This window comes from Pseudomyrmex gracilis, unplaced genomic scaffold, assembly GCF_002006095.1.
Source record: "Pseudomyrmex gracilis isolate BER0280 unplaced genomic scaffold, ASM200609v1 scaffold_44, whole genome shotgun sequence".
NCBI lineage: Eukaryota > Metazoa > Arthropoda > Insecta > Hymenoptera > Formicidae > Pseudomyrmex > Pseudomyrmex gracilis.
Window position 1 is genome coordinate 346,229 of NW_018020628.1, and position 26,236 is coordinate 372,464.

At 32.1% G+C, this 26,236-nt stretch overlaps 6 protein-coding genes across 9 annotated transcripts; 4 read left to right on the plus strand and 2 right to left on the minus strand.

The window, feature by feature from the left end:
* The first annotated feature begins 113 nt into the window (after positions 1-113).
* Positions 114-1,416, plus strand: LOC109853136 (proteasome subunit beta type-3). Its single transcript, XM_020424957.1, has 3 exons — positions 114-222; positions 440-1,005; positions 1,270-1,416. Exons 1-3 carry the CDS (start codon positions 220-222, stop codon positions 1,316-1,318), a joined length of 618 nt encoding a protein of 205 aa, XP_020280546.1. The 5' UTR covers positions 114-219; the 3' UTR covers positions 1,319-1,416.
* A 2,560-nt stretch (positions 1,417-3,976) lies between these two features.
* Positions 3,977-8,420, plus strand: LOC109853129 (cytochrome P450 4C1-like). The gene is made up of 12 exons (XM_020424944.1): positions 3,977-4,455; positions 4,575-4,684; positions 4,899-4,989; positions 5,511-5,696; positions 6,004-6,097; positions 6,289-6,391; positions 6,503-6,602; positions 6,772-6,878; positions 6,969-7,037; positions 7,246-7,414; positions 7,539-7,718; positions 7,790-8,420. Exons 1-12 carry the CDS (start codon positions 4,302-4,304, stop codon positions 7,948-7,950), a joined length of 1,524 nt encoding a protein of 507 aa, XP_020280533.1. The 5' UTR covers positions 3,977-4,301; the 3' UTR covers positions 7,951-8,420.
* A 562-nt stretch (positions 8,421-8,982) lies between these two features.
* On the plus strand, positions 8,983-10,222 carry LOC109853131. Its single transcript, XM_020424946.1, has 2 exons — positions 8,983-9,352; positions 9,537-10,222. The coding sequence occupies exons 1-2, from the start codon at positions 9,298-9,300 to the stop codon at positions 10,181-10,183; spliced, it is 702 nt and encodes a 233-aa protein (XP_020280535.1). The 5' UTR covers positions 8,983-9,297; the 3' UTR covers positions 10,184-10,222.
* Positions 10,223-10,597: 375 nt separating this feature from the next.
* LOC109853130 lies at positions 10,598-12,881 on the plus strand. The gene is made up of 3 exons (XM_020424945.1): positions 10,598-11,716; positions 11,907-12,346; positions 12,408-12,881. The coding sequence occupies exons 1-3, from the start codon at positions 11,269-11,271 to the stop codon at positions 12,696-12,698; spliced, it is 1,179 nt and encodes a 392-aa protein (XP_020280534.1). The 5' UTR covers positions 10,598-11,268; the 3' UTR covers positions 12,699-12,881.
* Positions 12,479-13,858, minus strand: LOC109853132. Of its 2 annotated transcripts, XR_002250085.1 has the most exons (4): positions 13,725-13,858; positions 13,373-13,476; positions 13,067-13,294; positions 12,479-12,567 (listed from the first exon to the last, which is right to left on the minus strand). XR_002250085.1 is itself a non-coding variant. In XM_020424947.1 (3 exons), exons 1-3 carry the CDS (start codon positions 13,782-13,784, stop codon positions 13,126-13,128), a joined length of 333 nt encoding a protein of 110 aa, XP_020280536.1. In that variant the 5' UTR covers positions 13,785-13,858; the 3' UTR covers positions 12,947-13,125. The 2 variants fall into 2 exon arrangements, 1 of the variants encoding a protein (XP_020280536.1); XM_020424947.1 differs by lacking the exon at positions 12,479-12,567 and having other exon boundaries at positions 12,947-13,294.
* Positions 13,859-18,287: 4,429 nt separating this feature from the next.
* LOC109853169 (uncharacterized protein F09G8.5) lies at positions 18,288-23,884 on the minus strand. Of its 3 annotated transcripts, XM_020425005.1 has the most exons (10): positions 23,606-23,883; positions 23,197-23,262; positions 22,509-22,676; positions 22,277-22,436; positions 21,495-21,581; positions 21,219-21,335; positions 20,834-20,938; positions 20,215-20,487; positions 20,024-20,116; positions 18,288-19,946 (listed from the first exon to the last, which is right to left on the minus strand). In XM_020425005.1, the coding sequence occupies exons 1-10, from the start codon at positions 23,683-23,685 to the stop codon at positions 19,836-19,838; spliced, it is 1,260 nt and encodes a 419-aa protein (XP_020280594.1). In that variant the 5' UTR covers positions 23,686-23,883; the 3' UTR covers positions 18,288-19,835. The 3 variants fall into 3 exon arrangements, with proteins under 3 accessions (XP_020280594.1, XP_020280595.1, XP_020280596.1); XM_020425006.1 differs by lacking the exon at positions 20,834-20,938; XM_020425007.1 differs by lacking the exons at positions 20,834-20,938; positions 21,219-21,335 and having other exon boundaries at positions 23,606-23,884.
* Positions 23,885-26,236: the final 2,352 nt, after the last annotated feature.

Here is a 26,236-nt window from a genome sequence, read left to right on the forward strand (position 1 = left end):
CTTGCTTCTGACTTCTGATTTATTGCTAATATCTCATTGTAGAAGGCCCTTTACGGAGATTCATGTGCGATGGCCTTCAGGCTTCTCTCTGCCGTACGTATCACTGTACTGTTTTTTAATTAATGCTCGTGACTCGCGTTTCCGTGCGTCGCGAAGGAACTGTTTCTGGGTTTTTGACATTTTTCTACACTGTGAAGTGTCAAATATTTGCACGGAAAAATGGTGAGTGTTTGTGTAGTATTTTTCAATTATTTACATTTTATTTCGTTGTTCTTTATAGTTGTTAAAAAGATATTTTTTTTAAATCATAATTTCAGTGAAACAACGAAAACTGTTTGTTATGGAGATAAATGTTAGGTTATCCTACTGTTAATCGCATATGACAGTGCATGTTTAAGTAATAAATATACAATAATATCGAATACTTGTTCTTTTACAGAGTATTCTTGCATATAACGGCGGTGCTGTGATCGCAATGAAAGGCAAGAATTGCGTGGCCATAGCGGCTGATCGAAGATTCGGTATACAAGCGCAAACGATAATGTCCGATTTTCAAAAGATTTTCGAGATGGGACCACATCTATATGTCAGTCTACCAGGACTAGCCACTGACACTCAGACTGTCATAGAACGGCTGCGTTTCCGTTTAAACCTTTATGAACTAAAAGAAAGCAGAAGAGTTCATCCTAAAACGTTCACTGCGATGATCTCAAATCTTTTGTATGAAAAGAGATTCGGGCCATATTTTGTCGAACCCATAGTCGCTGGATTGGATCCCGTTACAGCCGAACCGTTTGTTTGCAACATGGATTTGATAGGATCCAGAAACATAGCTGAAGATTTTGTAGTGGGTGGAACTTGTACGGAACAGCTATATGGTATGTGTGAATCGCTTTATGAGCCAGATTTAGAGCCCGATCAACTATTTGAGACTGTCAGCCAGGCTTTAGTTAATGCATTTGACAGAGATGCTATCTCTGGTTGGGGTGCTGTTGTTTATATTATGTAAGTATTTTGGAAACACTGGATTATAAAATTTAATTGCCAATATAAGTAAATTAATACTAAGATTTCTCAGATGTTGATATATCTGAAGCAAGAAACTTATATAAAATTTTTGTCCTGCAATTTATATGAAAATAAAGAAGTTTTTTACATGTTATCAACAGTAATTAACATTAAAGAAAAAAACAGTTCCAAAAATTTTATCAATTTATCATAATTCGAATGTAGATGAAGTAATAACATCTGTTTTATTCTTTTTTTCAGAGAGAAAGATAAGGTCACAAAAAGAACTATCAAAACACGAATGGATTAAACTTTTTTATATCGATATAAGCAACAATTGTCTCTTCATAATTACCATTGTAATTAAGAATTAAACGTTTCTATAGAGAATTAAATGTTTTTCTATAATTTAATATTTTTTATATGTGTAGTTTTATATTTTTTTATTACATTTTTTTTATATATATTTGCATGAGTATTTTATACATAAATCTTATATGTACATACATCGATATACCGGATGTCTGATATTCATTGGCTCTTGGACGAGCTGAAGAGCGAGAGAATCTTTTTGTATCTGGCACAAAATATCAGACTTTGCAATAATAGCAGAAACCTCTAAAACTATTCGGAAGTTTTAATACTCGAGTTTTTCTATGTAAAATCAACTATTAACATTTACAATAATAGCAAATTATTATCATCAATAATGTATATGATAAAAGATCAGTTTGCAATAGAAAAATTTTTATCATAACGTAAAAAAATCAACTATTTAAACATCTCGCTTAGCCGTACTTGACCGTTCGGGGAAGAACTGCAAGGCTTAGATGTCTGGTCGTGCTGGCCAGCTCGAGAGTCAAGAGCACCGGGGTGGTGGAGGTATGCACAAGCGAGAACCGCCTCTGTGTGCGCTCGTGGAAAAGAGTGCAGACATATAATATATATTTATATTACCAAACTCTTGAAAATTGAGTCAACAAGAAGTACTGAATATAAAAAAAAAAATATATATATAACGTTTATTCATCTCCGAACTCTTCTCAATGACAGTTAAGATGACAATGGTGCCGCTTGCATCCAAATTGTTAAAGAGAAAAATTCGGAAATGGATACAAAGTTATAGATTTATCGCGGTTCTCTTAATAGAGAGCATTAACAAAATTCTAATTTGTAAAATATTGAAACCGTACTGTAAACTTCTGATAAGATTGAAGTAAAAAATATTTAAACATTTCAATATATGTTATACAAAATATGTAAGAAAGAAATGATTGTCGTTAGAGCTGAACCAATATATTGCTTTATGTATTAAAATAATTTTAAAAAATAAAGAAAGAACGAAGCGGAAGAAAAATCTGAAAATTTATAATATACAATACGTACAAATACGTATGAGATTAATTTAAATAATAAAAAAATGTTTAAAATAGTAAAGATTTGAGCTACAAAAATTGATATATTTATGATTATTCTTTTTTTACACACTTACTTAGTTTTTTAATTAATCCGCTTATGTCTATCATGATTTTTTCATATTTATATTTTTGAATATTTTGTTAAAATAATTCATCGTTAAAACTTAACCGTCGCACTGACCTGTATGTAAATGCAACACCTTGTACATGCGTTACGGGCGTGTTGCGTGCTTTTACGTGAAATATATACTTTTATCGCACGCATACACGCATTGCGTGAAAATGTGTGAGTGTAATATTCTATATATCCTATATATCTGACACAATGACAGATTTACGTATAAAATACTCATGAAAATGTATGTAAAAAATATAAAACTACACATATAAAAAATATTAAAAAAGATACGAGAATAGCAACGATTGTTAGGAGCAAAATACGATTTTTTTATATCGCGCAATCTACATTCTACACTCTATCTGTTGCTATCTATTTGACAGCGCGATTTGTCAAAGTAGCTACAACAACGTGTTGTTTTTGATTTTCGAATTGAAGTCTCATGCATTTTACGATACTAACTAATATCATGAATATATCACGAACTAATATCATGTGTAAAAAAAAGTATCTGACGTATTGTCTAAATTTATCAAAAAGAGAGAGGATATCTCATTGGCATTTAGAAGCATCAATAAACTTAATAATTTTATCAAAGTTCTTGAAGACCTCATAGATCACAATTGCAACAATAACATTGTATGTTGCAATAACTGCTATATATGTGCAACGCATGTGGATTAGACGAAGCGAAAAATAAAAATTAAGATTGCGAAGCTGCACGATATTATGGTGCTCCCTACTGTACCAAAAAGATATACGGTGTAAACTAGCCCGGTGTATTTAGATAATATACAAGAGCATGTGTGATATATCTTTACTTACACAACTGGGAAAGATAGTTCAAAAATTGTCTTAAAAAATCAGAGAAAATGTTATTCTTTCACCGATTAATATTAATTTGTTTGAAGTTAACCACGGCTATCATCTAACGCAAACGCACAGAGAACTCTTTGATTTTGACACACATCTGTCTTTGCGCTACAGATGCCACTATGCCTCTGCCATTATATATAGTTTACAATAAAATTCATATAATCTAAAAAATAAACGGTATTTTATTAAAGTTATTATTTATTATTTTGCTAACCCTTGATACTTTTTTATATGTATCTAATCTCATAAAGATATCTCATTTTTTTTAAGTACACCTATCAGTTTTATACATATAATGTACTATTATTTCGCAATACATACATATCCATGCGGATCTAAAAAATGTTTTTACTTCAATTTTACTTATATGTTTGATGCTTATTGAATGTTTAAATAAAAAGATAGGAAAAAGGCAATAATAAGCTAACACCTGATGTTCGGATAAAGTTCTTTTTTAATTCAAAGATTTTAGAAAAATGTTAACAAACGTTTCAATCCACTATGGGATCTTCTTGAGTGTTTTAATAAAAAATTACAAAAAAATCATAATCTATTCATGAAGAATATTAATAAGAAAAGATACGCTACATAGATATTCAGTAAGAGAAAAAGAGAGGCGGAATGGCAACTAAGTAACCGTATCAGTATTACGCAAACTTCTCAATTTTACTTGTTATCATGAGAGATATAATTTTTTTTCAAGTGTTTTCTGTTTAGATATAAGATAGTCTTTCTAGATTAAAGTGAACGAAATAAAGTGGACTCAAAAAAAAAAGGTTATCATTGTTTGTTAGGCTCGTGAGCTACGAAGAACTCTTAAAACGGAACATTGAAGAAACTTGAATTCAGTTGAAACATTGTACACCGTATCACCGTGAATCATGATCATAACGATATTGTTATTGTTAATTTTGTATATAATATTATATGATTTTTATGTGCATCATAACCGAAGTGGACGACTTCTCCGCTCTATACCAGGTGCACCAAGTATTCCGATTTTGGGTTCGGCACTTTTATTACAATGTTCACAAGGCAAATATCACATGCTTCTTTTTACACACTACGTTAAAAAAAGAATAACAAAATTATCAAAAACTTTTAGATGTTACACTTTTATTTTGAATATTATCTATATTTATTGTATTTTTTAGAAGAGTCGTGGCTAGTTTTACGTTATTTCGCCGACAAAATATATCCCGTTACAAAATTCTGGGTTGGTCCTGTATGTATTATATTCCTTCGTCATCCAGATGATTTGAAGGTATGATAAAATGTAAAAATAGTGTATATATTTCTTTGCAATCATACACTGACACGTTTAGTGACTTATAAATTAATGTTGTCATCTAATTTAAGAAAAGCAAAAATCTCGAAAATTAAAAATATATACATGAGATATTTTATAAAGTGAGTAGTTGTGTTAAAAGTAGATCAGAAAAACTTAATATTTCCAGTGTGTTTTTTTGCACTTTCAGACAATTTTAAGCAGCACGAAACACATCGAGAAAAGTAGATTATATGACACATTACGTCCATGGCTTAACGACGGTCTTCTCACCAGCAAAGGTAATATAACAACATTACCATATCTGTAGTTTTTAATATTTTTGTAATCAATGATATATTATAAATTATTGTTTATTTATAAATTATTATTGTTTTATTTAATGTAAACTAACCGAATTAATGTAAAACTTTGAAACTATGTTTACATTATGAATAGAATTTAAAAAAACCATGTATATAAAAACGTGGTCTAAAAATTTTTATCGGTACAATTGCATCAACAAGATATAAGAACAAATACTAGCCAAATAATGCATGATGCGTTAAAATATGCACATGTCAAAATGTGTAACAAAGCGTGTAGTATTACTCGACTAATTAAAACTGTTTTGTTATTGAGAAATAAGAGATTCATTATAAGCATCATATTGCGTAACGCTTACTTTGTAGTATATAATAATTATTATATTATGTACACACAAGATAGAATTTGTTTTTCTTTTTTTTACTCCAATAATGTGTAATAAATTACACAAAACATTTCTTTCAACCTGATTTATATGATTTTGTTCTTTTTTCAGGGAGCAAATGGCATACTCGCCGTAAACTACTAACGCCTACATTCCATTTTCATATATTACGACAATTTGTAGAAGTTTTGATCGAAGAGGGCAACCATATGACAAACTCTCTGAAACAAAGTGAAGGAACAGTTGTAAAAGATTTAATCCCATTTGTTAGCGAATACACACTAAATGCAATATGCGGTAAATTTTGATATTTTCTGTCATATCTATGCGTGTAGGAATCATACACACCTACAGAGTCAGGACCATCGTTTCTCACGCGCTTATTGGCACACATTTATTACTTTGTATCTCATTAACTATTGCAAATTTTGCAAACTGGCAAATAACTTTTCTATTCAGTTTGACTCAATCTATCTCTATACTTCGGCTGTGTCAAAATTTTACGGACACTCTGTATATAACATTAATGAATACTAACGTCCGAATACTCAAATCTATATGCAAAGTGTTTAGTATGATACAGCTGTTCTACATGTACTTTTAGAAACCGCCATGGGTATTTCTTTGCGCAATTGTGACATGTTTCCGGAACGGTATCGGAAATCAGTATATAATATGGGTAACTTTATTATACACAGGTAATTGATGCGTATATGTATGTATACATATATACACACATATAAATTTGTACATTTAAAAATTGAGCTTGATACTAAATTTCTAAGAGCATTATTATTTCTCTCTACCTTTAACAGAAATAATTTTTTTTTTTTTACACTCTATATACTAAATTAGACTGCCTATAAATCAACGTGATTATAATGCGCAGAATGTCGAATCCCTGGTTGCACTCTGATTGGATGTTCGCATTATCGCCAACAGGTAGAAAACAAGCTGAGATGTTAAAGATATTACATGGTTTTACTGAAAAAGTACGTAAAATGTTTTGTTGATTGCTTTTCTTTTCATTTGCAAAAGTACATATATATTCCAAAAAGTATAAAATTAGGATATTATATAAAATATTTCATTTGTTCATACAGGTCATTAAAGAAAGAAAACTTTATCACGAACACACAGAGGATCGATATTTAAAAACCATTGAAAGTGATACATCGACAGATAATGTAGAAGTGATCGGAAGTACGTAACGCACTCAGATGATATTGTTGTTGAAACTTGATAGTGTAATATATAAAATAAGTTTTAGCGATATTTGAGTAAGATGATATTATAACACAACAAAGCATCTAATAATTCTTTGCTGTATATAAGAAGTGTCACAAAAATTTTATATAATTTTTTAACTTAGCTCGTAAAAAGCGACTCGCTATGTTGGATCTTCTAATAGCGGCATCTCGTGAACATCATATAACCGATTTGGATATCAGAGAGGAAGTCGACACCTTCATGTTCGAGGCACGTACATACATGTGTAGTATGCGCCCAATTTTTTTCTATATTCAGATACATATAAATTACCGAGAAATAGATAATATGTAATTACAGGGTCACGATACTACGGCAATGGGTGTGTGTTTTGCTTTGCTGTTATTAGCTGAGCACAAGGATATTCAGGTATCTCGTGATATATAAATAAAAATAGGAAAATTATGAATAAAATCAATTAATCTTTCTTTATATTTACATTAAACAAAATTAGTTACAGAATATATTTTTTAGAAGTAAATACAGATGATATTCTCATAAAATCTCAGAACCTGTATAAAAAAAAAAACATTTATAATTAAATCAGCAGAATAATACAACTTCCAATAATATATAGGATCGTGTCAGGATTGAAGTTGATGATGTGATAAAAGACAATGAAGGAAAATTAACTATGGCGTCCTTACAAAAGCTATCTTATTTAGAGAGATGCTTGAAGGAATCTCTGAGATTGTATCCTAGTGTGCCTTGGATATCGCGCAAGCTTGCAGAAGATATAAAATGTCGTATGTATTAGCGCGTTGCGATATGGATTTGTCATTATCATAGATATCAGATTATGTTACGTTGTTACGCGTCACTGCATTGTACGTAAGTGTATACATGTAAATAATAGTTTTTTTCTGATAGAGTCGTATATAGTGCCGTCTAATACACACGTGATACTTGATATCTACGCCGTTCAGAGAGATCCTCACTATTGGCCGAATCCGGACGTTTTCGATCCGGATCGATTTTTGCCCGACCGAATGCAAAATCGTCATCCTTTTTGCTACGTACCGTTCAGCGCCGGACCACGGAATTGCATAGGTAAATTGCGTAGTTCGTCTGTTTTTCTGACGAGAAAAAACAGTTTTTCTGATTCATTACGTGTGCGGCAGGTCAACGATTCGGTATGTACGAAATGAAGGCTATGATCGCACCTCTGGTGCATCATTTTTACCTGGAGCCTGTTGATTCATTGAAGAATCTTAAGATTAAGTCGGATGTGATACTTCGTCCTGCTCATCCAGTTCGTGTAAAATTCGTGCCGATTAAATAATTATTAAGGAAATTACAGAAAGAATAGGGGGAAACAGCGAGAAGTTATGAAAAACGCTTGTATTTTGCGAAATAATATCTTAACAAAGTATATTAATGTAGTTGCAAAAATTAATATTATGTTTTACAGATCTCTCTTGGCGAAAAAAGTTCTGCATATACAGACAATTTTGATATGTATTTACATATACTAACGATACTTAATATATAATCTCATATATAATTATATCGATTGCGTAATTGCGTATAAGTATGCATAATCAGATAAAAAAGTCGTCTACAGATAAAATGCTTTTTTTCTACTATTTTCTACTTTTTCTACTGTTTTGTAGACAGCGATATCAAAGAACAAAGCCACATGTACCGTGTGCAAAAGAGCATTTATATTTTATGAATTGTGGTTTAAAACTTAAAAAATGATTTATATGAAGCGTATTTGTTTAAAAATAATTAAAATACAATTATTAATATTGGAGAAAGTGCATCTCTTTACTCGAATTCACATTCTCTTGATTCTTTGTAATAAAAACATTTCGAACGTCTGCATAGTATGTAGTTCTTCATACCTTGATAGATGACAATAAGATTATCTTTTATCATATGGAGAATCAAACGTTATTAAATGTAAAAAGGTCTTAGTTGTTAAATTGTAAAATTGAAAAAACTTTTAATTACTGAAATAACTAAAAATTAGAGATACATAAAAACCTATTCGCTAAATTCAATTTTAACAAACAGACTCATAAATGTCACAGAGCATATTTTTACTAATCGCTTTTCGTGGAAAGGTGTAAGGCTTTAAAGGCCGAAGCACAGGCTGCGTTCCGAGTTACGCATATACACGTATTTATCTATAGTATACGTAAAGTACACAGACTTTTGCATAATGCATAACGTGTAAGATATAAGAGAATCAACCAATCAAAGCTTTCTATAACAAGAAGTAGGGATGAAAACAAAAAGCTGGATTGGTTGAGTTTCTTATGTCTTATGCGTTACGCAAAAGTCTGTGCTTCGGCCTTGTGCTTCGGCCTTTATGAGCCTGGCCACTCTCATCTCACTGAAGTTGGATTGCATCAGCCATATCGGTTGGATGTGCGCAGTGAATATTTTTGGACAATTGTCGGTGTTTTACACCACTTTCTTTATTATTATCTTTAATTTAAACAAATGCACAACTCCGTGGCTTGGCGTCAGGAACCCAATCCACGGTTTTAAACCTGTTATCAAAAAGACATAGAATGGCGTATGGACTAGCTTTATAGGTCTACTGAGCCAAAAGAGCACCAAACCATCTCATCTCACTGCTCTCAGTCTTTTCTCTGGTATTAAAGAGGTTATTGCTGCAATGTCAATCAAGAAGTTATGCGTGGCATTTCAAAGAATTGCAGTAAGCAGAATAAGTACGTATAACAAAGATTATAATAAGTATATTTACATAATTATGTATTTATTATATTGAATCATAACCCAACTTAACCCATTCTTATGTACATGTTCGAAAACTTTAAAACGGGACAAATTAAAAATAAATAAATAACAACGTTTAAATAATTTAACATATACTTTCAATTTTATATTTTTCAGATGTCACAGCAAGATGTTATTCGACACAGCAATCAAAATGGAATACAAACGTAACTCCGCGTCAAAAATCGAATTGTCATATGTTACACTATACAGAGCCGACACATAGTATCAAGTTTACACCTGGGACACTTAACATAGATTTTGGAGTACCAAGAAATACAGATTTAATAAAAAATATTATTGACATGCCTGTCGCAAAGATACCCTCGTTACAAGATCCTGTAACATGGGTGCCTATTCAATATGATTTTCCAGTAGCTGAAAAAACTATAGACCTTCCTGCGATCAAAGAAATCTTCGAGAAACAAGCAGTGCGTTTGATAGTGATCAGACGTAAGAAAATAAAGAAACACAAACGAAAGAAACTGCGTAAGAAAATGGCATACGAATGGGCAAAAGTAAGACAAAAGCGAACACAAAAAAGGGAAAGAGCATTTCATGCGGAGCTTATCAGTCAGATCAAAACAGCAGAAGCTTTTGATCCCAAAGAATATGTCCAGGAAAGACTTAATATTTTGAATAAGGAGAGAATACCAAGAACTTACAGAGGCGAGATTTTGCCTCAAGAAATGATCAAGAAGTTCATAGAAGAAAAGAAAAAAATACGTGAAGAAAAACGTAACATACCACGTTTAACTCTATAAATAAATTGTAATTGTAATAAATTTGTAGTTGTAATAGGATTGCCATACTGTCTTTATTTTTAATCAACGAAAACATATGTCATTTGTATCTACTGATATAAGTTTTTTTTTTTTTTGTATAAACTTTTGAAGCGCGCGCCGTTAAAGTTATTTTTTTATTCGCACGCGTCGTTGCGTTTCTTCAATAGACAGTGACCAATGACAAAAGACCTGTTTTTGTTTTTTTTAATGAACTTTCATTTTTTCTCTTTTTCTACTTTCAAGAAAAAAGAGGAAAGATGAACAATACGAGAAGGGCCCTGTTTGGTTAAACCTGGTTTATGCGGGCAAATAAGGCCTTGTTTATGCGGGTAATAATTGTTAACTTATGCCGGAACTGATACAGTTCAACTATAGGATTTCAATGCTTCCGTTTATATAAAATTGCCGAATGCGTATAAACAGAAATATTTAAAAAGATCTTAGGCCCGCATAAACTAGGCCTTACTGGCAGTACTGAAAAATCTATAGAATACGTGACGTGAACCTATAGATTTTCAATACTACCAAAATAATAAACGAAGAGAATCAAGTTCATCTAAAAAGAATAGGCCTATACGCGTCAAGTACGTAGATCTGGACCTCGATTCTTGAATTTGCGCATACAAAAGTCTATAGTACATGTGACAGTAACAGTAGAGTTTTGTATACAAAAGTTTTTCAACAATTAAGGCCCTGTTCTTATTCTCTGCACTAGGGCCGCGCGAAGCTCTACTATGCAGATGAAGAAGAACAGACCTATAGATCGTAAACATCAATCAGACATATTTGTATTCTCGTCATGATGTTTTTTCTACGAGGTTATAAATAAAAGTTTTAATGATATTTAAATTACTGTGTTTAAATTGTTTTTTAAAAAAAGTTATACAGTAGACAGTTTGCGATGGTTGTGATATTTGTGTGTGTAATAAATTTTACAAGTACACGTATATCTACACATGTTTCCTAAGTGATTGCTTCATTAGTTTGTAATGTTTTGTTGAAAGAAAAATACTTTTAAATCAAAATTGCTTGTAATGTTGTTGCACTCATAAAACTTATTAACTATGTCGAAAAGTACCACAGCAATTGCAAGACCAAAAGTTAGATTTTCCGAAGTTTCTGACAACCCTCAAAACAAAGAGGACACGAACGAACGATATAAGGAAAAGGTTATTCAGCAAACAAGTGGTCCAAGAATTAAAAGCATTATGTCTCTTAAAAAACCTGTTAGAATTGTGGATCCTAAAAAATCAAATGCTGATAGCAAAATTACATCTGAAAGTAACTGTGCGACAAAGATCTTGCCACATTCCAGTAATACTGTATCTGAAAGTACACGAAGTGCTCAGTCTTATAAAAATGTGCCAAAAGTTGAGTCAGTAAAAATTTTATATAATAATACAACCAATATACAAGGAAATGATGGTATATCGCAAATTGATAAAAACGATCAAGGTAAAGTTCTGATGGATTACAAATCAAATGTAGAACAGAAAGGAAAAGAAAATAAAGGTATGATATACAAAAATTTGAGATAAAAATCTAAATAACACAAAAAAAGGCATGTTTCAATCTAGCTGTGTTCTGATATTTACTGCTAGTGCAAAAATCTATTGTATATGTAATGGGAACTAGTAGTTAATATCATACACAGTCAGTAAATTTGTCAGCAACTAGTGATATTTGGAATTAATCATTACAGGATCTAAACATCAAAAAATGACAAAATCCCGATCTGTACCAAATATTAAGTCAAGTTACAAAGTTCCTAGAACAAGATCTTTTAGTTCTAGTACAAAATCTTCCACATCCAGTGTTACGCCATGTTATAAAACTGTGACAAGAAATAGAATATCTCCTGCTAAAAAGATGGTATTACGTGATGTATCGAGTTCGAAAGTTAGAACTTCTGTGGGACCAGGAATTTATCATCCAAAAAAAGGAAACAATACAAAAATGATGCAAAAAAAAGATGATACAAACAAAAGATATATTATTGGATCAGATGCTGAAGAACTGGCCCAACCAAAATACAATTCTATTATGTGTACTATTGATAAGCTAAAAGAATATCAACAACAAAGAATTGTTACAGATATTAATCACTTACCATCTGCACAAAAAAATATTATAAATGGAAAGGTAAGATTTTATAAAAGAGAAGAAATTTGTTCAAATTTGTTAAAGTATTTTTGCAATACAGATTTCTACAGCACTAGATTTTCCATTAGATGAGATACTTTACAAAAATTTGGTGGACTTGAGCATAGCTGAAGAGCAGTTGCCATCTACTATTACACGAAGTAAAGATCCAAAACCTCGACAAAAAGATGATGTACTGAACTTGGCTGACTTCTTCACGCCTGAAGATACAAATGAAGTTTATGAAGTTGTACAAAGTAAACCTCGGATGCCAAAGTTAGTAGAAAATTGGAATGCTTTTAAAATATGTGATATGATTCACGAATGGAAACATAGATTAGATGATATATAGGTTACAAAGTAGCGCTGCAAATGCTTCTAAGCAATGTTCTTTGTTCCTACATTTGCTAAGGAAGATAGATTGATGATTTGAAGCATTTGTAGCGCTACGTTGACTTCAGCTATAAAATAACATATTGCTTTAATTTATTCAACAAAATTATATTAAATATTAAATTGCTGTAATATAACTAATAATAACAATAATAATATAGTAATACACAAATTAAAGAAGTGAAATAAATACAATAATTACATAAATATTATATAACATTACAATTTATATACTCAATATACTGTAACATTTTTTTGTAAACAAGTTAAAGACAATAATATCACTTGTGAAATATACATCACACAAGTGATTACTTTGTAACTTACGTTTAAAACTAGACTATCATAAAGTGTGGTCCAATAAAAAATTATTTATATATCTTTACTCAGAATGAGACTTTTATTAATCTTCCATCCGTTTCAAACTCTGATGGCACTGATGTAGAATTAATTCCATAATATCTCTGACGTAAGTAAAAGTAGAGACAATTCAGATTGTAATAAAAACATGTGCCAGCTAATATCATTCCTATTACAACCGCAGCGATGATTACTCTGTTAAATGTAGACAAAAATTAGCTTTGATACGTTTAAAATGTAACATATCCTCCAAAATAAATTTAATATACTGACATGATCATCCAGATGTTATAATCCTTGTAGCTGCAACATACATTCTCGTCGCAGCAATATTCCCATGATTCACACAATCCCCATACACAGTAATGTGCACAAGCCTGAAAATAAATGTTATAACAGCCGTAATTGCAATTTTGATTAAATTTATAAGAATTCTATAAATATTAAAGTAGAAAGCAAAATTGTGATATATTATTGTGAGATAGAAATGTTTTTGTGATACGGAAGAGCGAGCTTCCCTTTAAAGTATCAGATTTCCCTACAATCTCTATGATAATTAAAAATACATAGATAAGCAAAAATCTTAATAAAATAAAAAATAATATAGAAAATATACATAAATTACCGGTGAAATCGCAAAAATCCATAATAATACAGAGTATACACTACTTGACAGATAATCCATTGTTATGTATGTACGTATTTACCACGATAAAGCCAAGTTGTACGTAAACTACACATGACCAGAGAGAAGACTGAGAGCGGCCATGCTATTGTTGTTTTTTACTACGGTTTCCAGCCGCTACTTTCAGCGCCGGGTTCCACTTTGCGTGGAATTCGCGAACTACGAAACGAGTTCCACTTTCATTCATGTCGTTGGACGTCACGCACACGGACACGGTTTCGTTTGTGTGCGTGCCTCCAACACCGATGCTCTCGATGCTTGGGAGTTCTACTTATCGACAGTAAAGTGGATGTAGCACGCATTCAAACCGAATGAAAGTGAATTTAGCACAGACTCTTACCGAGATACATTTTTATCGTATGCGCCTGAAAGTGGAACTTGTTTCGTAGTTTGCGAGTTCCACGCAAAGTGGAACCCGGCGCTGCAAGTAGCGGCTGGAAACGTCGTAAAAAACAACAATGGCATGGCCGCTCTCAGTCTTCTCTCTGGTATCGCGGCCGTCGCTCTTCCGCGAAGCGCGCGCGAGAACAAAAAATAATAAAATGGCCGGCGCGCGGACGAGAAACACGTTCAATTTGTCTCGCAATTAGTCGTGATTATTATTGTTTTAAACGCAAATATTGGTAGTACGTTGTAACACATCGGGCGTTCGAAGTGATAAATATTTGTAACGGTGCGGAAAAGAAGCAAGATATGGTAGCAGCATCCAAACTTCGCAAGAGAATTGGGCAATAATACTACAGAACAAGGTGAAGTATTATTATAAGTGAACACATCTCTCTAAATCTCACATATATACAATTTGCTTGTATTAATATTAAATAAAATATTGTTTATCATCGTTTATCATTTATATCTTTTTGTATAAATAATAATATACTATAACCATATATAATAATAATAATAATGTAATAATATATTTTATATATAATATATAACTATCTTATTATATGTTTTGCTTATGCATTTCTACTGGTGTGTGAAGTATGCGCTGTAAATACATTGCGCGCGTCGATATTTCGAGAATCGCAATATCGCGCGCTTCGATACATTCGACTTGTGGTGTGGGCAGTTGTGGCGGGCGCGCGACGCGAAGCACAAGTTCGTTCAAATCCTCTCGTGTTTTTCTCGCGACTCATTTGTCGTCTTACGCGCAAATATCAATAATTCGATGTGCGTCGCGAAGTCGAGCATTTGATACGTAAATAACGTCGTGTGCTCGCTGTTATTGCTAACTAGTGAGTTTTATTACGGTGTAATTGTATCGCGGCCGTTGGCTCTCCCGCGAGAGGCGCGCGCGAGACACAAAATGGTCACGCGACACAAAGAAGAAACGCGTCCGAATTGTTCCGTATTTCTCGCTATATATATCGTTTCGCACGCTAATATCGGTAGTATAAGTGTGTCGCTAAGTGTCGAGCGTTTGCGATGACACGTAATTGGCATCGCACACTCGCCGGTAATGCTAATAAACGAACATTATCGTGAAATCGTATCGCGGCCATTCGTGCTTGTCGTGCACGCGCGTATTGACTGATTTTGTGCAAAATATGCGGTATACATTACTGTAAAAACAGTAAGATTTCAGCAAGTAGTATTATAATATACGCCCGTACGACATTGAGTAATCAGGTGAGTGGGAGGAAGGAAGGAGAATGACTCGCGCTTACACGTGACGCGCAGTCAGTACGCATTTACCTTCGGTTGCCCTTCTATTAAGAACATGATATCGCGCATCCCAAAAACACAAGTCACGCAACAGTTCGTTTCTTTTCTGCAAAAACTAACGTTGACACATACACACAAAGTACCGTGACAACATTTAAACATTTTTATGCATTAAATTACTATTCTTCTATTTTTGTAAATTATAACAATATATTAATTGTTTTTATTATTGTCTGGTTTTAGATAGTGGAGAAAGAGATTGTTTATCTTTTCGTTCAAGTCGTCGCATGGATTCTCGTCTGCAAGATGTATCACGACTATTTTTAATCGTATTTAATTAATTTATAATGCGTGTTAGTATGTTATTTCTAAAATATTAAAGTAATTATTGATATTTTATATGATTATAAAACGAACAACTTTAGAAACGCGTTGAAAACTTTGCGTTTGAAAAATTGAACAATATCACGATATTACTCTTTCACAAAAATATGACAATTTATGTAATAATCTTATAAGTAAATATTTGCTAAAATATTGTTTTTGTGCGTTGTTCTTTTCAGACGCAGACAACTATTTTTCATGGACCAAAGAGGAAGTTGCGGCATCGAAGGCGCTAGTTCGGGCGACAGGATACTGGCACGAAGGTATGTTGTTTTCATAATCATTTTGTATGCATAACTTATAACCGTCAAATATATTTTCTTATAGGTCTTTTACTTATTAAATATTAAAGCCATATTTTGATATTAAAGTAAGCGTTAAAAACTTATCTTCAATTTAAGAGAGCAAATTTTCTTTTTATTACAGTGATGTGTAGCAGAAGGCGGCCAGCTCTCGGTGAGTACACTTTAGGGTTTTGGTGATGGTTTGAAATCGGTGCGAACCGCGCGTGTAGATCTTTGTTTTTATAAGTTTTGAAACAACGAGTACATAATTTCGATATATTACGTACTGATATATATGTAATTATGTTACATGTTCACAAAATCACACTAAAATATTATGAATTTTTTATCATACAATAAGTTATAAGTAACACAATTACGATCAAATCTATATAAAAATTAAAAGAAACATACATTCTAGAAAATTACACTTTGCTAGTTTTTAAACAAAACTTTTTAGACATATATGTATTGTAATATGATTTTAAATAATATATTTGTTATTTTTGTAAATTTTTTCTCGATGTTTCAATCTCTATCAAAGCGGAAATGAACTATGACTCAAAATGAGTCATGTGTAAGATATTACTTCAGTAAATCTCGTCGAAATAAACCGAAACTTTGTTCCGTTATAAATAAAACTTTTTCAATTCAAATTGTAAATATACAGTAATTGTTTTCATTCAATTTTGCCAAGTTTTTATATCGCAATATTTTAAAGAATTTCGTGTGTTCAGTTTGATAAAAAAAAGTGCAATAGTGATCAAAATGTGAACTGTGAAAAAAAGTAAAATGTGAAAAAGTATACTTAGACTTGGGTTAAATATAAAATTTTGCGTGTGTGTTTGTGTATATTTCGCGTCTTTCGCGTCGTGAGTGAAAATAAGTGCTACAACATGTGTGGCATACGCAAGGCACGACACAAGAATCACGCTGGACCATTTTTAATGAGAACTGTTGCAGAGGAAGATACATCGATGGACAACGAAGGGACCGCAAAAATATGAGTCAAAATCAAATTTTAAACCTTGGTACTTTTAGCTACAACTGTTTCTTTTTTATCCGAAACATAAATTTCATGCATATTGCAATCAATATGCATATTTTACAATTATTTAGTAAAAATTATAGAATTACAGTAAAAACATTAACTATAATAGACATAAAAATGTTATGTTTTATGAATTTTGTGTGAGATTTCATTATTTTCATTAACACACTAAATATGTATAAAATAAATATGTGTATTCAATGTAGCTAAAAGGAACAATTGTTTCGAAATTGCATGCGTAGTATCCGCTATATCAATCGCACTGATTTCTAATGGCGCAAATAAAGACAATCATATATAGTGATTTTCTTTATTCGCTATCTTTACATAATTTTGGTGGTGGTATATATGAATTTTCACTCAACTCAAAATTCAATTCTGTATAAACGCTTTTTGTAACAATATAATGTTTACAAGTTAACACTTTAAAATTTAAAGATTAAGTGTGTTTACATAAATTCTTAAATATATATATCTGATAAACAAGTGTTTTATAATTATATACATATTAAAATAACATATCAGTTACATATTATAAGTAACGTAACTGGACGGTTCTGAATAACAAAACTTGTTGTTTTACATTATTACAAAACATCTTACATCTAGTTACCATTAATTTAGCTGGCTGAATTGATTGGAACGGTACTGTGTGATTACAGAACAAATTTAATTTCTTGTGTTCTTCTATCGTCTGTTTGTTATATTTAATATTAGGTAATACAAGGAGTTTTGTTTTAAAAATATGCCCTATATACTTGTTCATCAGTCTAAAATTAATCTTTAATATACATTTTTATATAAGTATCTTACCTCTTAAATTATTTTTCCTTTAGTAATTTATTATTGTGTCTTTAAGTACAATTTTTTTCCATAATTATAAGAGTAACAAAAGTTTTATAAGCACAAAAAAGTAAAAACATTAATCAATTATATCAGTGTATTCACAAAAAAAAACTAACAACACAGGATCTCTCTTTTTATGCATGTATATTTAAATAAAACACACATGCAGATATTTCGATTGTAGGTTATCAGATTATATAATAGAGAGAGAGAGAGAGAGAGAGAGAAAAATATTAATTATTTTATTCTTCAAAAACTATTTTAAATTATATATACACATATAATTTAAAATAGTTTTTGCAGAATAAAATAGTTTTAATAGAATATTCTTTATATATACACGAAATTATCTTCTGCATGTGAGTGCGCGTCTTTATATTGTAAAACTTATTGCATTTCTTTAAATGTTATAAATATCCTACAATATTACTTCAAATAATTTCCTTTCTTTCTAATTATAAAAACACTAAACATGATTTTACTTAGAAAATATTTAATAGAGCATACATATACAATTTATCTTTGATTTTATATCTTATACACAAGTATAGAGAAACTGATAAATTTAACAAATGTTTATTTTATTATATATAATTTACATATATAAATATATATAGCTGATTATTCAGATCTCAGTTCTAGAAATTTAGGGAAGATTGTGTATAAGGTAATAAAACTCTAGTAAAACTTAACAACTTGTAAAATAAAATTACGCATGTATTTATCGCCCCTCTAATTATTTACTGAAATCAAGATATTATTTTAAATTCAATTTTTATAATTAACATCTTAACAACCGGCTCAAAACAGAGTCACTATGTAAACAATCAGTTTATTCGCGAATACGCTGCAACTATCGTCTCAGCAACCAGTAAATTATTCTGATCAATTAGTATTTGATAAATGAATTGTCATCTAGTAGTGGACGGCCGGTCAGTAAAGCATTAACAGAGATTATTTAAACATTCTGTCAAATACATATGTACATAAAATATGAAGAAAGTACTTGTGTCTCTTCAGTCCTTGCGGAAATATCACAATCATTTGTAAATTTTACAAATATACTTCTATGCTTCTCTCTTTTAACATAACACGACGAGACCGATCTTTTGTAAGTCTCTTTTGTTACTCTCTTACTAATTAATCGTTTCAATTTCCGTCCTTCTCTTTTTTTTTATATTGTGAAAATTATTTCTAGTCGCACTTACGTTACTTGAAAAAAAAAAAAGCAATTTGTAAAATTATCAATACAACTTACAAATTATACGTCCACGTTCCTTTTGCCGATTGGATATAACGGAGAGGCGCTATTGTATGTCTAACGTCCGGACTTTTTGATCTTCTTACGCAATCTTGACTTAAAACCCTGCATCCCTGATTCAAAATAACATTGCTATAACCACGAGGAATACTATCGCTGCTTGCTACGCGTCTTACGTCATTGGCTTTTCTCTCTTGATAATTTCTCGACGGCAAATTGTCTAACGTAGAGTCTCTAATTTTATATATAGATTGATTACTGCCGAGCAATCTCGGGCTCGGATTGATCGATACTGCTTTCGTGTTATGTGTTGAGCAAATTTTTTCGGCACATCCGTTTCGTCGATTTTGATATTTGTCGTTAGTTTCTTCACTTAACTGACGATCAAGTACATGATGCTCATCGATGTTATGATTCCCATCGTTATCAGGATACTGATTAAATGTTATTGTAGAATCAAGCGAGTCGGAGAATTCCGGGCTGGGAACCGATGACATGCTGTCAATATGGGAAAAAGTGACCGTCCCCTGTGGATTTTGGGGACGGTGTCAGAAACATCATTCTTCTAGTTCATCCATTCTATTTCTAACAGCCATCTCCACAACTTCAAGGCTCGGATAATCCAATTCTTTGACCAAGCACAGTACAGCTGATAGTATATTTGAATTCTAAAAAACAAATGCATGTTAAAAATGATAACAATATTTAACATTTGATAACGACTTATGCGTATTATAAAACATACTCTTGTTACTGGCCGCCTCTGATAGTAAAATTGTGTTCTACATTTGTCTTTTTCGGAATGCCTCACCCAACCGGGCACTTGAGTTGTGTCTTCCTGTAAACATCAAAACTAATTATGTAAAAAATCTTTCTCAAACAGTTAATCTTACATAGTACATTTGAAACAAATGATTGTATAGAATTTAATCTAACCCTTTCGACTTTTTCATTATGAACTGCCATCCTTCTTGGCTGAGGTGTCTGTTGCTGAGAGTCTTCATATTCTAACCTTGTTCTTTCGTCGTAGCTATAGTTATTTCTATCGTTGCGCTTGTCATCTGCGGTTTCACCGACAGCGTACTGTGTACGTTGCGACGTTGGTGTATACATACGCTGAGACACTTCGTTTCCACTGTATTCAGAATAAGCTCGCCTTTCATCATAATCTCCATTGTTCCGTTGTATTACTGGTCGATCATCGTAATCCTAAAATATTATTTTTTATTAAGAGCAAACAATATTTTGAAGCAAGTAGAAAATAGTATTCAGAACAAAGCTCTGTTAGTACGTTTCAGTTCAGTTTAGTTTAGTCATGGTTGTAAAAAGCGGCATGTTAGATAATAGATGGCACAAACACATATTAAATTAATAACGTCCTCTAAGCTGAGTCATACAAAGTGATGTGTAGCTAAAAGACACGTGAATCTGAAAATTCTATCTATGATGAAAAACAATGGAGATACAGTAGTCGTATCCAATGACCATCAGAGTTATTCAATGAATGTAACGATTACTACTCTGTATCGACGATGCGCAACTATGATAAATATACCTTAGATATTTCAAGAGTGTTAGTTGCCACAGTCTCACTGTTGTTGCGTGACTCTGTACGCACAGTATCATCTTTGCTCTGATTCTTTGAATGTCCATTTTGTAGCTGTTAGTATAATCAAGCGAATATAAGACTTTGAAATTTATAATTGTACTAGAGGACTAATACTTTTGAATTAATTAATTATGATGTGAAATTACTTGGATTAATTACTTTTGACCAGATGTTGCATTAAGAAGTGGATTTTATAAACAATTTGTTTTCAGATTCATATATATGTATATAACTATATTCAGTTATTAATCAGTCGTTATTTGACTTTTGAAAATGACTATTAAAAGAAACGTTATTTTTACTTCTATGAATGATGATAAGCATGACTGACCTCATATGCATACTGATTATTTTGTGAGTAATGATGGGATGTTGATGAGCTATAATTTGCGTTTCTTCTGTCAGGATCATATTTGTCATGCGTATGTTGTGTTTCATCAAAGCTTCTCTGAAAGAAAGCAGTTCTATATATATTATTTCAGTTTAATAATTATTCAAAAACCATTTTGTGAGTTAACGGATAATCCTTTTGTAATTCAATTTTTTTCCATCCATTTTGACGTTTGATGTGAAAAAAATTCAATAAAAAAGAATTTACATATATTACCTGATCGCTAGAAGAACTGTATCGCCTAGGCCGTTCCAATTCAGTTTCCTCAACGTATTCAATTGCAATATAATCAATTGCAATATCCTAATTTAGTAAATGTCATTTAGCATTTTAATAATTGTTAAAGACATTTAAAAAAAAGTAAATTAGTTTTTAAATTAATACACAAATTAAAAATATATAATTATTAATATAAGTATAATTTTAATAATGTTTAAATACATTTCTATTATTTTTGTAATATAACATGGATAATAGATTACACAGTATACAAAAAATATAAAAAATTAATGATAATAGTGTAAATATTAAGTCTATGCAATAATAATTTAGTATTTTACCATTTCCCAATATGATATTATGTGATTGTATAAATTAAGTTTTAAGACCGGCCCAGTGATCTCGCGGACTGAATGTGGGATCTGCGAGTAGGGATGTCCCAAGTTTGAATCTTCGGATTTTTCCGGGCCGGTCTCTTTCAGTCGAATTTACCGACTGAAATGCGAACTGAATCGGGCCTCCAATCAGCTAGTCCTCTAATTTAGAGGTTGAGCGCTAGATTAACAACCTAATTTACGAAACAACACCTTGCCCCGTAAAAAAAAACTTGTATTGATTATAAGACTGGAAGTTAAGTCTCGGAGCCAATAGTGGTGGTTCGGAGTCCACCTAAAATAGTAGGTTCTTGCTCGCACTCTAAATTTGAAAACTAGGTTTCTGGAGGCCCTAGCCCGACTCGGGCTGTAGCGCCAATAGAAAAGAGAAGAACTAAGTTTTACCTCTGGACTTGCTGCATCTGATTGGGGAGAAGCATCAACGTCAAGAGGATGTACTAAAGATCGACCAATTGCTAATGCAGTTTGCACTTCGTCGGATGATACTACTTTATCGTCCAATTTTTCAAGATTTGGCAATGCTCTAAGTACAGCTAATCGATATCTAGTAAAATAACACATAGGTTGTAAAAATCTTATAGGTTTTAATAATATTGGTCACGTGTTGAATATTTACCCATCTTTTTCTGCACACGGATTTTCACCAAGCCATAAGTTTCGTAAATTAGGTAATCCTTGGAGATAACAAACTTCATTTAAATCTTTGATATTGTTTCTTCTTATAAATAAATCCTTAAGCTTTTGGCAATATTGAAAATCAGCAAGGGTGTTAATATTATTTATGCTGAAAACAAATATGAATACTTTTTACTATTTATTTATACACTGCATCTTTTGTGCCTAAAGAAAAAGCAAATTTTATATAATTCTCCTCTCTCTCACACATATACACACACACAAGTTATCTTATAAATGCACAAGATGTAGATCATATATTTTTCAATGTTACTCAGCTCAATCACAATGAATACAAAGCATGTGTGGGCAGAACAACTTCTAAAGTTGTAGGTTGTGACCATGAGTTTAATACAATCATGTCCAAAGTAGGAACACATTGCAGTATCTGTGTTTACATAAGATGAGACATATCTTGGATCATGATTATCATTAGAACAGATTCATTCTTGTCTGTGATTTTTTTGCTAACAAACATTTGTAAAAAATTACAAATTTCAACAAACTTTTAAATGACTTTATACTTGTGTTTATTTGTATTATTGTCAGACAAAATTTTGCATGTGTCATAACACAATTTTCTTAGTTTGATAATTGTTGATCTAAAGTTTTGCTGTATCTCAACTTACCTCAGTGATAATACTTCTACATTCTTCATTTTTCTTAAGATGCTAACATCTGTTAATTCTGTTCCCCTGTATCAAAAATTTATATTAATATCAAATGCAGAGATATGAGCTTTGAATTTTTGTAAACACACATATACGAAGGAACAAAACTAGAGCTAAAGCAAACACAAATCTTTGCCAGTCTTCCATCTTTTGTATGTTAATATCTTGGAAATAACAGTTACGCCTGGGTGATTATAAATTCTTTTTTTCCCACGACAAGACGCGTAAAAATTCCAATAACCTAGTCGCGCGATCTTGTTTGTATGAACGTATTGCTAACTTCGAGATAATCGTAATAATCGGAAAATAAGTAACGACGGATGTTATATCGTTAAAGAAACTCCGATGTCGATGCGTAAATACTTACCAGCAATTGAGTTTCTTTACGGCGGAAAAGTCAGACACTCGTGTGCGAGCCACAACCATCTCCTCGGTGAGCTTCACCATCGTGTCATTCGCGTTTACACGTCGTTAGACGATGAAAAATCGACGTACAGTCGTCCGATGAGAAATCTAACGTTGATTTACAATGCGAGATCGAGATTCCTATCACAGCGAATTTTTTAAGCAAAACATGAACATATTCCTAACCGATCGCCATGATGCCTTACCGTCAACTAGTCGCAAAGTAGGTTGCGATTGCTGCGAACAGTGCGAACGCTTTCACTGATTGCGCTTGCTCCGTTTGTAGATCCCCGATTCATGCGCACGCAGCAACTTAAATGGTATGTCTATGCTGCAGTATTCACGCATCTTGGCATGCAATACAAACTACGTGCGACTTTGAACAAAAACACACAACGTATTTGCACATTTTTGAAAATAATATATAAGTCTTATACGTATATATAAAAAATAATAATTGTAAAATAATAACTGAATTGATCTCTTAGCGTTAAAAATATAATTATCTTCTGCGATTTTGTTTTTTTTTTTATTAACGCACACATCGATTCAGTGATATTCGAATTTTTGACATGTGGCGCGCATGCGTCAAACAAGCGGAAGTTTCGCGCCAAGTCTCTTTGCGATCGGATGTTTTGCGGCAAGAAAGTTAAATAATTTTGCAGTTTTTTCTCGTTAAAGTAAGTCGCGCGTATGAATAAATATCGAGAGTGCGCGAAAGTAATACAAGTGATATAGCACATTATTTTGTAATGTGTTTTAGTGATGCAACGAACGAAAACGTACGTACAAGTGGTGTAAGTTCAAATTTCGCACGGCACGCGCAAGAAACAATGTCAAATCTATTTGGTTACGATTACGCAAATAACTAAATTATCTCGTGTTTGTTCTTTGTCAAAAGCTGCATCGTTTTAATATGTTAATTAGTCCGCGCGGAAGAGAGGAATACTAGAATTAATTAATAGTGAATTCAGTTTTCGACGCAACGATGATAAGAAAAGATAGTGTCTGAGAATAGAGAGATGTGTTTTTTTTTAATTTTTTTCCGTAACTATAGGGTGATCGTTACATTAACTTGTGATAAATAAAAGACATTGTTCGATGTAGCGTGTGTACGTTTTTCGTACATATTAAGCAATGGCTGCGCGCGGTCAGCAAACTTCAACGCTTAGTAGGCGCTTTGTGCTTGTTGTCTATGATTGGCCTATTTCTCCCGATCTATTGCAAATATATATATATATGCCAATTGTACACGCAATAGGACACACATTAAGTGCAGAGTGCTTACTCAGCGCTTGATTTTTGCTGGCACAGCTATTGCAAAAAGCAAATTCAAGCGGAGTTTGTGCTCAACGCAGCATAAATATGGGATCACATTGGATCGGTAAGTGACCGTCACTTAAATATGTTTTGGATACAATAATTTATTTTCCATCGTCGCCCACGGCTCCAGTACATGTACAATACTCAATATATAATGATTCAATAATGTCATTAAATACGAAGTACGAAATCTATCTAAATGCTAATTGTTCTAGATCGATACTTTGTCTCGTTTGTTTGTTTTTTTTTTTTTATTTTCATACAAATAAAATGTTCGATAATCAATTATTGACAATTATATTAACATATAGGTAGGTAGGTAAACGTTTTTGTTTTGTTTTTGTCGTAATATTGCGAAGCGTCCACAAACCTACCTCCGTGAGATAAATTAGATATATATACCGACATATATCTGAAATATTCTTGTAAAAACGCCATTTCTACGTTTCTGTTTACGCGCGTGCGTGTTCTCGTGGCAATATAAAGTCGTCCTCATGAAAGTCCGTAGAAACGTCAAGCATCGATGGGAAGACCATATTTCTTACGAAAGCTCAATGCACTCGATATATTCGCGGACAAATGCGATACGATTACGCGATATTAATCTAAATTGGAGAAACGACGAAGAGAGAGATTCAGTAAAACACAATTCAGTAAAACAATCGCTCTAATTAATTAACACACGTGTAGAGATAAAGAAATTGTCAATAATCTATACACATATACGTTATTTTTATTCATAATATATTATATTCATAATAATAATTGTTTTTATAAAATATTTATATATATATATAATAAGGTTTTATATATGTATATATATATACACATTTTTTTGAAGCGCTAGCCTAAGCAACCTGCTCTCAACTTATACTTCAATATAACGAAATCCGATTTTGATCTTTTCATGATTGATGTCGCTTTGTCCGCGAACCACTAAACTAGCAACAAATGTGCAAAATTAACATTACACTTCGTTAATGAGACTGCTTATCTGACGTAATGAACATTGTGCGACTTGGCCATTTGGCACTCACGACGATTGTACGATGACGAACGTAAGAAAATCGAGTCGATTGCGAATAACTGTTCTCTTCGCGTTTGTTCGATAACATTTCGTGTATGTGTACACATGTGTGTGTATACAGGGTATGTGGTTTTTTCTTGTAAGTGCATATAAATAAGTGTGTATACCGCCGTAGGAAAAATTAAAGTTAAAATTTCGAGATGAGACCGTTTTTTGTTCAGAGCCATGCGACATCGGAAGGAT